The sequence below is a fragment of the Procambarus clarkii genome, chromosome 55 (assembly GCF_040958095.1).
Source record: "Procambarus clarkii isolate CNS0578487 chromosome 55, FALCON_Pclarkii_2.0, whole genome shotgun sequence".
NCBI classification, from domain to species: Eukaryota; Metazoa; Arthropoda; class Malacostraca; order Decapoda; family Cambaridae; genus Procambarus; species Procambarus clarkii.
The window spans coordinates 33,577,200-33,589,369 of record NC_091204.1 but is presented as its reverse complement, the minus strand read 5'-3'; the positions used below and the strand labels follow the sequence as shown (position 1 = coordinate 33,589,369).

Genomic DNA, 12,170 nt, shown 5'->3' with positions numbered 1-12,170 from the left:
AGAACACCTGGAGAGAAATGATGTAATATCAGACAGACAGTATGGTTTTCGATCTGGAAGATCCTGTGTATCAAATTTACTCAGTTTCTATGATCGAGCAACAGAGATATTACAGGAAAGAGATGGTTGAGTTGACTGCATCTATTTAGACCTAAAAAAGGCTTTCGACAGAGTTCCACATAAGAGGTTGTTCTGGAAACTGGAAAATATTGGAGGGGTGACAGGTAAGCTTCTAACATGGATGAAAAATTTTCTGACTGATAGAAAAATGAGGGCAGTGATCAGAGGCAATGTATCGGACTGGAGAAATAAACACCAGTGATGTTTATTGTCTACATAAATGATCTACCAGTTGGTATACAGAATTATATGAACATGTTTGCTGATGATGCTAAGATAATAGGAAGGATAAGAAACTTAGATGATTGTCATGCCCTTCAAGAAGACCTGGACAAAATAAGTTTATGGAGCACTACTTGGCAAATGGAATTTAATGTTAATAAATGCCATGTTATGGAATGTGGAATAGGAGAACATAGACCCCACACAACCTATATATTATGTGAGACATCTTTAAAGAATTCTGATAAAGAAAGAGATCTAGGGGTGGTTCTAGATAGAAAACTATCACCTGAGGACCACATAAAGAATATTGTGCGAGGAGCCTATGCCACGCTTTCTAACTTCAGAATTGCTTTTAAATACATGGATGGCGATATACTAAAGAATTGTTCACGACTTTTGTTAGGCTAAAGCTAGAATATGCAGCGGTTGTGTGGTGCCCATATCTTAAGAAGCACATCAACAAACTGGAAAAGGTGCAAAGACATGCTACTAAGTGGCTCCCAGAACTGAAGGGCAAGAGCTACAAGGAGAGGTTAGTCATTAAATATGCCAAAACTGGAAGACAGAAGAAAAAGAGGTGATATGATCACTACATACAAAATAGTAACAGGAATTGATAAAATTGATAGGGAAGATTTCCTGAGACCTGGAACTTTAAGAACAAGAGGTCATAGATATAAACTAGCTAAGCACAGATGCCGAAGAAATATTAGAAAATTCACTTTCGCAAACAGAGTGGTAGACGGTTGGAACAAGTTAGGTGAGAAGGTGGTGGAGGCCAAGACCGTCAGTAGTTTCAAAGAGTTATATGACAAAGAGTGCTGGGAAGACGGGACACCACCAGCGTAGCTCTCATCCTGTAACTACACTTAGGTAATTACACCAGAGAAGTCCTCACTGCCTGATGTTATAATGGAAGGGGACTCCCCTCCCAAACAGTAACACCTCTCCTCCTCCCCCCTCCTCACCATCTTCCATACACCAACAGTAGTCTTCAGCAAGGATAAGTAATAACTTGAACATACTTATGTAGTAAAGATTTATATGAATTAGGTATAAAATTTTGTTTGAAGTGAGGTTTTTGGGTAGTCAGGAACCGGTTAATTCATTTCCCATTATTTCTTATGGGGAAATTAGCTTCGGTTTACGAGTTTTCAGATTACGAGCTGTCTCCAGGAACGGATTAAACTCTTAAACCGAGGTACCCCTGTACAATTTCGACTTTTTGTTAACATATCCATACTCAGGTAAAGGTTTTTGACACTAAAAAAAAAAAAAAAATCCAGAGAATTTATTTCCTATGCACGGGGGGTGGGTGGGGTGCCGTATTCGGAAGCCGAGCAGCCCAGTGGTTAAGATATTTCTAAAGTGAGACATGGCATTGTCATTCAACAGGTTTATAACACAGTTTGTCAGGGGTGATAATTTTCATGAAAATGTTTGCCATTTTGCACACATTCCTTTTATTAGAGAACTAGATTTAGGAATACCAAACTCTGTGTCAAGAGCAGACACACGGGCACCACTTTCATATTCAGCTACGAGTTCTTTCTGTGGGAACCGACCTGTGAGATTTATATTTATTTAATTTATATGAATTTATATAGAATTTATATTTACGTTAATTTGTATACTTCGATAGCAATTTGTATAATGATAAGTGGACTGTATTTCTGCAATAATCTCATAATCTCACAAATCGCTCCTCTACACATTAGGGGGGGTTTATATTAAATTTATATATATGCAAGCCAATCAAACTACAGTATTAACTACACATTGAAGAGGTTCCTTATCTTATTGTACAGCAGGCCTTAGTCCACCAGGTATAACCAGGATGTAGACACCAAATTATCCTCTTTGAGGTAGCTTCCATCACCCAGTAACTGGTACACAAAGCATGCTTCCTCGTCTTGACCTGTCAAAAGGGCGCTAGCTGTAAAGCCAGAATCCTAATATATGACAGCTATATCAGAGTAAACACTGTACAAGGAACCATAAAGACCTGGCTTAATTACCTTTAGTATGAGGCGATCTCGTGATCTAACCGGATCACCCTATATCTATTGACATTAATGGCCATAAATGAAAGATAAACGGGTTTCGGAAAGACACTTCCCTTGAGATTGATGACAGTGTGTTGATGATGGCAGATCACTACTCTGATCTTCCATAACACTTCGTCCAAGAGAATTTATAGGAGCCGAATTTGCTCCACGACTCTGGTCTAATTACAATAACAATGGCTGACCACTCCCTCCTCCCTGACGCCTGGCTTACATTGTCCAGATGACAGTACCTACCTTGAGGCTACCTTGAGGTGCTTCCGGGGCTTAGTGTCCCCGCGGCCCGGTCGTCGACCAGGCCTCCTGGTTGCTGGACTGATCAACCAGGCTGTTAGACGCGGCTGCTCGCAGCCTGACGTATGAGTCACAGCCTGGTTGATCAGGTATCCTTTGGAGGTGCTTATCCAGTTCTCTCTTGAACACTGTGAGGGGTTTTGCCAGTTATGCCCCTTATGTGTAGTGGAAGCGTGTTGAACAGTCTCGGGCCTCTGATGTTGATAGAGTTCTCTCTCAGAGTACCTGGTTGCACCTCTGCTTTTCAACGGGGGTATTCTGCACATCCTGCCATGTCTTCTGGTCTCATGTGGTGTTATTTCTGTGTGCAGGTTTGGGACCAAGCCCCTCAATTATTTTCCACGTGTAAATTATTATGTATCTCTCCCGCCTGCGCTCAAGGGAGTACAGATTTAGGCTCTTTAGGTCGGTCCCAGTAATTTAGATGTTTTACTGAGTGGATTCTAGCAGTAAAGGATCTCTGCACGCTCTCTAGGTCAGCAATTTCTCCAGCTTTGAAAGGGGCTGTCATTGTGCAGCAGTACTCCACTCTAGATAGCACAAGCGTTTTGAAAAGTATCATCATCGGTATAGCATCTCTAGTGTGAAAAGTTCTTGTTATCCAACCTGTCATTTTTCTTGCAGTTGTGACGGCTACTTTATTGTGTTCTTTAAAGGTAAGGTCTTCCGACATGAGTACACCCAGGTCCTTTACATTGCCTTTTCGTTCTATGTTATGATTTGCCTGCGTTTTGTACGTGGTTTCTGTTTTTATATTTTCAATTTTTCCGTAGCGCATGAGCTGAAACTTATCCTCGTTGAATACCATATTATTTTCTGTAGCCCATAGAAAGACCTGATCTACATCTGATTGGAGGTTTGCCGTGTCCTCTATGTTGCAACTCTCATGAAAATCCTAGTGTCATCTGCAAAGGATGATACAGTGCTATAGGTTGTGTTCTGGTCTATGTCCGATATGAGGATGAGAAAAAGTACTGGAGCAAGCACAGTACCCTGGGGGACTGAGCTCTTCACGGTTGATGGGCTGGATTTTATTTTGTTGACTATTACACATTGGGTTCTGTCAGTCAGGAAATTGTAGATCCATCTGCCTATTTTCCCGGTAATTCCTTTTGAACGCATTTTATGTGCAATAACACCATGGTCACATTTATCAAAAGCTTTTGCGAAATCTGTGTAAGTGATAGAAGGGTCACATTTACTCTATTTTAATTCTGATAATTAAGTTAATTTATATGAGATGTTTTTATGATGGTAAAGTCCAAAGACTAATGTATTTAAGAATAATTCCCACCATAATAGGTGGTGAATTTATAATAGTATGTGGTAATGATATCCCGTTTTCTATAGACAGAATTCCACTACAATTTACATTTTCTATGGGTAACTTGTGTATACAATACAGCAGCAATATTATCTGTCTGTAGATATTATTAAATAGTGTCGGATTTTCCGACATGATTCCCCAGGGGCTGCTCACGGGTCGAAGTCCTATTTAGAACAGACCGAACACCGATACTCCTCCTTCGAATTATTAGATTAATTTGATGTTAGTAGTTAGTAATCACACATTTGTGCGTCTGTTCGTACAGGACGGATGTCCCCGTACTAGAGTTGCAGGGGTTAGAAGTCTAATTGCGATTTCATTTCCCTGTTAAACTCTTGAAAGGCTAAAATTCAAGCCTAATTACATATTATTTAACCCAGAAGACTGAATGTGATCAAGTACTACAGTCAAGTATGATTCAGGGACTGCAGTGAGATCAGTGACATTAGATATAACTTGAAGTTTGTTCAGGTAACTGGTCACTGATATATAAACAATGCAAGGTGATGGAGAAGATCGTGAGAAAAAACCTGGTAACACATCTGGAGAGAAGGGACTTCGTGACAAATCGCCAACATGGATTCAGGGAGGGTAAATCTTGCCTTACAGGCTTGATAGAATTCTACGATCAGGTGACACAGATTAAGCAAGAAAGAGAGGGCTGGGCGGACTGCATTTTTCTTGGATTGTCGGAAAGCCTTTGACACAGTACCCGCCATAAGAGGCTGGTACATAAGCTGTGAGAGACAGGCAGGGTGGTAGCTGGTAAGGTGCTCCAGTGGATAAGGGAGTATCTAAGCAATAGGAAGCAGAGTTACGGTGAGGGGTGAAACCTCCGATTGGCGTGAAGTCACCAGTGGAAGTCCCACAGGGCTCTGTACTCGGTCCTATCTTGTTTCTGATATATGTAGAATGATCTCCCGGAGGGTATCGATTCATTTCTCTCAATGTTTGCGGACGATGCTAAAATTATGAGAAGGATTAAAACAGAAGAGGACTGTTTGAGGCTTCAAGAAGACCTAGACAAGCTGAAGGAATGGTCGAACAAATGGTTGTTAGAGTTTAACCCAACCAAATGTAATGTAATGAAGATAGGTGTAGGGAGCAGGAGGCCAGATACAAGGTATCATCTGGGAGAGGAAATTCTTCAGGAGTCAGAGAAGGAAAAGACTTGGGGGTTGATATCACGCCAGACCTGTCTCCTGCAGCAACATATCAAGCAGATAACATCAGCGGCATATGCCAGGCTGGCCAACATAACGAACGGCATTCAGAAACTTGTGTAAAGAATCATTCAGAACTTTGTATACCACATATGTCAGGCCAATCCATGGAGTATGCAGCCCCAGCATGGAGGTCCATATCTAGTCAAGGATAAGACTAAACTGGAAAAGGTTCAAAGGTTTGCCACCAGACTAGTAACCCGAGCTGAGAGGTATGAGCTACGAGGAGAGACTACGGAAATTAAACCTCACTTCGCTGAAGACAGAAGAGTTAGGGGGGACATGATCACCACATTCAAGATTCTGAAGGGGATTGATAGGGTAGATAAAGACAGTCTATTTAAACACAAGGGGAACACGCACAAGGGGACACAGGTGGAAACTGAGTGCCCAAATGAGCCACAGAGATATTAGAAAGAACTTTTTTAGTGTCAGAGGTGGTTGACAAATGGAATGCATTAGGGGGTGATGTGGTGGATGCTGACTCCATACACAGTTTCAAGTGTAGATATGACAGAGCCCGATAGGCTCAGGAATCTGTACACCTGTTGATTGACGGTTGAGAGGCGGGACCAAAGAGCCAGAGCTCAACCCCCGCAAACACAACTAGGGTGAGTACTGAGGCCCATGGAATACATCTTGATTAAATAATAAATGTATCAAATCAGTCATCAGATTTATTGGGGTTTAATTTAGTTAATTGATTCAGAAGATTGAATAGCTTCATCATTAAAGTAAGTATGGTTCTGAGACTGCAGTGGGTTCAGTGACATTGGTCGCAGTGACTTGTAGCTGTTTAGGCTACTGTTCACTGAATTGCCACTGAGGCCTCATGAACTCATCTCCAGCTTTAAATGATGATACTAACATCAACCTCTGTTACTATAGTCAGCTGTAATCTCCTTAGTATAATGCTACTGGAGAAATATAATCAGCTGACAAAATTTAGATTTCTATTGGTATTGTTTATCTGCAGGCATAGGTCTCCTCAGGCTTGATACTGGACCTGAGGAGTAATTTACCTCCTGCAGAGTTTAACATGGTTATGCCCTGATATTTAGTAGGGCTACCGATGAATCGATGACAATAGTCTGTCCCTACAAGGAGACCGAAGTCGGTGAGGTGATCAGACTTAATATTATCTGCCAATTTTATTCCTCTATTTCTCAGGAATTTGGCTGTTGCTCTCAGACCTTGAACTTGTAGGTCTACTGGTATTTTGTCCACCACAATGGCTTGTACTCGACAGACGTACCTGCCTAAACGTACTGATGGTTATGTACCACCTGGTAGACTTGAGGTCCTGCATCTGTTTACAAACCCTGAGATATTGAATGACATCTGGGCTACAGGCCTTAATTGTAGTTCATCTGCCAACTTTTTAGTGACATATGTTCTCTGGGATCCTTGGTCAAACAACCCACGGGTATGGACCTTGGCCCCTCTTATTCAGGATGGTAATTTGGGCAGTTGGCAAAGTTGTATTACCTTTAGACTTCGCGGATTGGACACTCTTTGTTGGTTGCACCTTGCAGTACTGTACTGTGGTGGGAATGCTATCTTCCACCTTGGGGTTTAGAGACGTTGTTTTGATGTCTCTGCACAATGCTGCATGGTGCTGACCTTTGTTACACCTATTACAGGTGTGTAATTGGTCTCAGAGTCCTTGATGTTATGTTTCCTGAGGCACCTCGTGCAATGTTGCAAATCTTTGAGTCACTCAACACGGGCGTCACTATCAGGAAAATTAGAGCAGTGGTACATTGAATGTTTCTCATCGCAGAACAAACATGTTCCATAGCTTCAGTACCCTTTGGTGTCACGTTCTTGGGTGACACAGTAACTATAGGCTTGGAGGATCCCACTGCATATACACCCACACTGCTACTGTTCCACTTTGGTGTTGAATTATATTGTCTAGATTGATTTGGAGTACCTTTGGTACTCTGTGGTTTACTATTATTGGTTTCTGAGGGTTTACTTGGTGGTTTTAATTTGTCATGTGTTCGTAATTGATGAACTACTGACTTTAAAACCTTCAGATATTTCATTCATGGATAAGATGCTTTTATTGTAATGAGCACTCATTTGTCTCAATATGTCCCTAGGTATTTTCTCCTGGACAATTATTTCAAGACCCACTCAGCCCCGTTTGTATCTGCTGTCAGGCTGAGGGCATTGATCAATGATTCTACCTCCAGCTTGAAGACTTGGAGTGAATCAGCTGAAGCCTCCGGTGGGGGTAAATGCAACAGCTCATGAACTAATTGTGATGTTCTTACTTCTGGATCAGCATAATTATCCTTGAGGAGTTTTACTGCCAGATCATAGCCGTCATTAGTTAATCTCAGATGGGATACTACTGTTTTAGCCTCACCTGATAATTGGCCTTGCAAATAAGAGAATTTACTACTCTTTGGTAAAGATTGTTTTGAGTCCACAAGGTCAACGAATTTGTTCCAAAATTTGTCCCAATCTTCCTCATCTTTTCCTGAGAAAGTGGGTAAATTAATTGGATGGAGTCGAGCTTCTGCTTGACTCGTATTAGATGCAACTGTTGTTGTTGCTGTTGCCTTGTTCTGGGCAATTAATTTTGACGTAAGGCTGTAACGTGGCCTGAGTGTGATCTTCATAACTCGCTAGATCAACCATAATGTCGTCTATTTCTGTTTCTGATAAATTGGTGTTGGCAAGTTCAGCCACATATGTTGCTATTTGGCATTGATTTGCTCAAATTTACCTGCAGCTGCTTGATTAATAGCTTTCCAGGTCAGCATAATCAACTTGAGATTGTTGTAACAAATCTTCACATTTCTTGATCTGTCTTGTTAAGTGGCCTTTAAGACCTGCAAGGGTTCTTTTCATTCTCCCTGCATTATCCATACTGGCTAGTTGGTGAAGCCTTGTGGGGCTTGTACTTGGGTCGCTCATAATACTGAACAAGCACTGATGGTAGCCTAGGGTCAAATTCTGCACTCACTAGGCTGTAATCCTACCTCTACTAGAGGTTAGCACTTAAAATTAATACACATTATATAATACAATCATACACACTAATGATTTGAGTGATAAACCAGTGTCACTGGAAGTACCTTTAGGTTAGCTCTTCTATATCACCCTAGGATGGTATAGACACTAATTAATCCCTCAGAGATGTAATGACCATAAGTAAATTATTATATATACAACTCAACTCGAGTTGATAAAAATTACACCCAAAATAGGGTCTGGACCATTCATTAATGGTGCTAGGTTGTTCAATATAGTACAACTAGACTATGGTAATAATGGGACTAGGATGAACAATAAATAGTTCAACTAGTCAATGGTTAATATCCTACCCTGTTGTGGGTTGGCAATTAGTAAATATTATATTGAGATCACTAGTGCAATATATATTAAATAATTCTCTATTTTGGAGAAATAATCTACACAATTATTGATAATAGCCTCTTAATTAGCCTCTATGAAACTTCTAATATTATCTAGAAGTATTAAATATTATTAGTGACCTCGCGAAATAAACTCCACAAAATTCGTAGATAATCTCTCGCGAAATTTAACACCACGAAATCAGTGAACAATATCACGAAGACACAGTTACTAATTTGGCTGGCTTCAATATTAGCGCTGTCATTTCACAGAATAACACGCCACCAAATCTGTGGGTGTGCATGAAACCGCTGACTAAGGCTTATCTGAACTGAGCGGGGCTCGTGAATTCACTCGAGGCAACGCTGCCGTCTTTGACTGCTGGCTTTGTATAAATCACACTGCACTAGTATATTTAATGAATCCACTGGTTAACTGGTTCATCCGGTACTAAGATGACCAAATGTGGGTTCATAGGACCAATATTCCGGTTCCGAAGGTCCAAATAATGTGGGAACCGACCTGTGAGATTTATATTTATTTAATTTATATGAATTTATATAGAATTTATATTTACGTTAATTTGTATACTTCGATAGCAATTTGTATAATGATAAGTGGACTGTATTTCTGCAATAATCTCATAATCTCACAAATCTCTCCTCTACACATTAGGGGGGGTTTATATTAAATTTATATATATGCAGCCAATCAAACTACAGTATTAACTACACATTGAAGAGGTTCCTTATCTTATTGTACAGCAGGCCTTAGTCCACCAGGTATAACCAGGATGTAGACACCAAATTATCCTCTTTGAGGTAGCTTCCATCACCCAGTAACTGGTACACAAAGCATACTTCCTCGTCTTGACCTGTCAAAAGGGCGCTAGCTGTAAAGCCAGAATCCTAATATATGACAGCTATATCAGAGAAAACACTGTACAAGGAACCATAAAGACCTGGCTTAATTACCTTTAGTATGAGGCGATCTCGTGATCTAACCGGCTCACCCTATATCTATTGACATTAATGGCCATAAATGAAAGATAAACGGGTTTCGGAAAGACACTTCCCTTGAGATTGATGACAGCGTGTTGATGATGGCAGATCACTACTCTGATCTTCCATAACACTTCGTCCAAGAGAATTTATAGGAGCTGAATTTGCTCCACGACTCTGGTCTAATTACAATAACAATGGCTGACCACTCCCTCCTCCCTGACTCCTGGCTTACATTGTCCAGATGACAGTAAGTGATAGAAGGGTCACATTTACTCTATTTTAATTCTGATAATTAAGTTAATTTATATGAGATGTTTTTATGATGGTAAAGTCCAAAGACTAATGTATTTAAGAATAATTCCCACCATAATAGGTGGTGAATTTATAATAGTATGTGGTAATGATATCCCGTTTTCTATAGACGGAAATTCCACTACAATTTACATTTTCTATGGGTAACTTGTGTATACAACACAGCAACATTATCTGTCTGTATGATATTATTAAATGGTGTCGGATTTTCCGACACTTTCTTCATCTGTATCATGATGAAGAATATAACTTATTTTTTTTTTTTTGCTTGGCCCTTATCACTAACTTCATAAGTGACATGATGACTTATTTACACTAAGAATATCAAACATATCCAAAATATCCAAGAGAAAAGTGTAGTGGGTTGTGTAGTGAACAACAGCTATGGTGAAACTGAAGCATCAGGGATGCATGTTTACTTCTGAATGCTGTGCAAACGAATGAATACCGAACATGAACACAGTGTCTGAATACTGTAACGTGTGAATTGGAAGCAGTGCAAATATTGAGGTTCCTCTGTACAAGGAAATTATGTAAATATTATATAATTTGTATTGATAAATACAGTACAGTACTGTAATATTACTTTTTGTTGCAAATACATCTAGCTTAACCAAATATTCTTTTCCACAGGATAACAAGCCAGAGGAATGTTCAGTGTGTTATAACGATTATGACGACAATCAACTACAGCCTCGCACACTGCCGTGCGGCCACACATTCTGCTCCCAGTGTATTGACAATGCTATCAAGAATGGTCAGCTGAACTGCCCCAGCTGCCGTGCCGAGCATGCTGCCACAGCTGCTACTCTGTTCCCAATTAACTATGGTATGGAGGCCCTTATCAGAAAACTAAAAGGTATCGAGGTTGTGCCAGGGGTAACAGTACCAGCAAAACCCATTAAAACTCCTGCGAGAGGAATCAGTAAGAAGTTACGTTCCCTGGTGCAGGAGCAGAAGAGCATCATCAGCAGCCTCATTACTAGCTGTGAAGAGGTACTGTCCCAGCTGGGGGAGTACCGGGGGCAGCTGGGGGACTGGAAGACTCACCACCTCCAGCTCCAGGACAGACTCTATGCTCTGGTAGAGCAGAACAAGTCAGCAATGAAGCTCTTGGAACTGGAGGATACCAGTGTGGTGGATATGACAACACAAGGAGAGGAAGGGAAGACTCAGCTGCAGGCCATGTTGGGGAGCCTCAACACAGTCAACACCCTACAGGAGGTTGACACAACCATAGACACAGCTGATGAGTGCAGCATGAAGGTAGAAGATTGGCTCAAGAAGTGCCAGGAACTCTTCCCAGATGTCAAGACTGTCCACACCTCAGTGAAGGTACGTTGCTGAAGGTCACATTGTTCTCACCCAACTGAGTGTAGTATTGCCTCTATATAAACACTTTTGACATGGAGACACATCAAGATGAGAGTAGACTTTATATATAGGAAACTTTCTGGGGGAAGCCCCTTCTGCTCCACGAAGCTATCCGGGCTGATATGAATGTATTAGACCCCTGACATCAGTCAAGCGAATGGAGTTCTAGGCCTAACACTGACCTGAACCTGGCCTCCCCTCAGAAAGGCACGACTAGCAATGGTCTATAGAAACCCTGTGTGGTTGAAAGCATTCTATATCTGCCATCGACCGGGTAATGCACCCAGAAAAGTAGGCATCCCAAAGCAAACCTCTATTCTGGTTAAAAGATTGCTACTGGAAGCCGAACTATTGGACAGAACTCCCCAAATGAAAAATGAGCAAACGAACATGATGTCACAACCTTCACCGTGCCGCCGTCTGCGTAGCAACCCCCCCTTCCCGGGAGGGAGTAGGGGAGCCCCAGACCCACATGCCGGCTATCCACATCAGTTCTGTGGCTGATGTGCTTCCTGGACGGTTGTGCGACTCTGGCTCTGAATTTTCCAGTACTGTACCTTGTGATGTGGTCCTGTCCTGTGGTGGTGTGCGAGCCAGGAGTACTTTTACCAGTACTCGGTCTGCTTGCACCTAGGGTTACCTTCCCTAGGCAGGTAGCCCTAGAGTACTGCCTGTAAGTACTGCCCATGGAGCTTGGGGCTACCTTCCACAAATCACCTTTGGGGTCTACCGCTGCTGTGGGCTTTTGCTGCTCGGTGATTACCCTCCATTGGAGTCAGCTGGGGTGCTTCATGCACCCCTCTTTGCCTCTGGGAAGGAGGTAGTTTTCGTCACTGGTTGGGATGCAAGGTAC

At 41.5% G+C, this 12,170-nt stretch overlaps 1 protein-coding gene across 1 annotated transcript in view; it reads left to right on the top strand.

The window, feature by feature from the left end:
* Positions 1-11,380, top strand: part of LOC123756369 (tripartite motif-containing protein 59-like) — an 84,249-nt gene extending 72,869 nt beyond the window's left edge. The window contains exon 3 of the mRNA XM_069305407.1: positions 10,577-11,380. Coding sequence (XP_069161508.1) covers positions 10,577-11,290 — 714 coding nt within the window. The 3' untranslated portion in view covers positions 11,291-11,380. The remainder of the gene's footprint in view (positions 1-10,576) is intronic.
* The last annotated feature ends 790 nt before the right edge of the window (positions 11,381-12,170 follow it).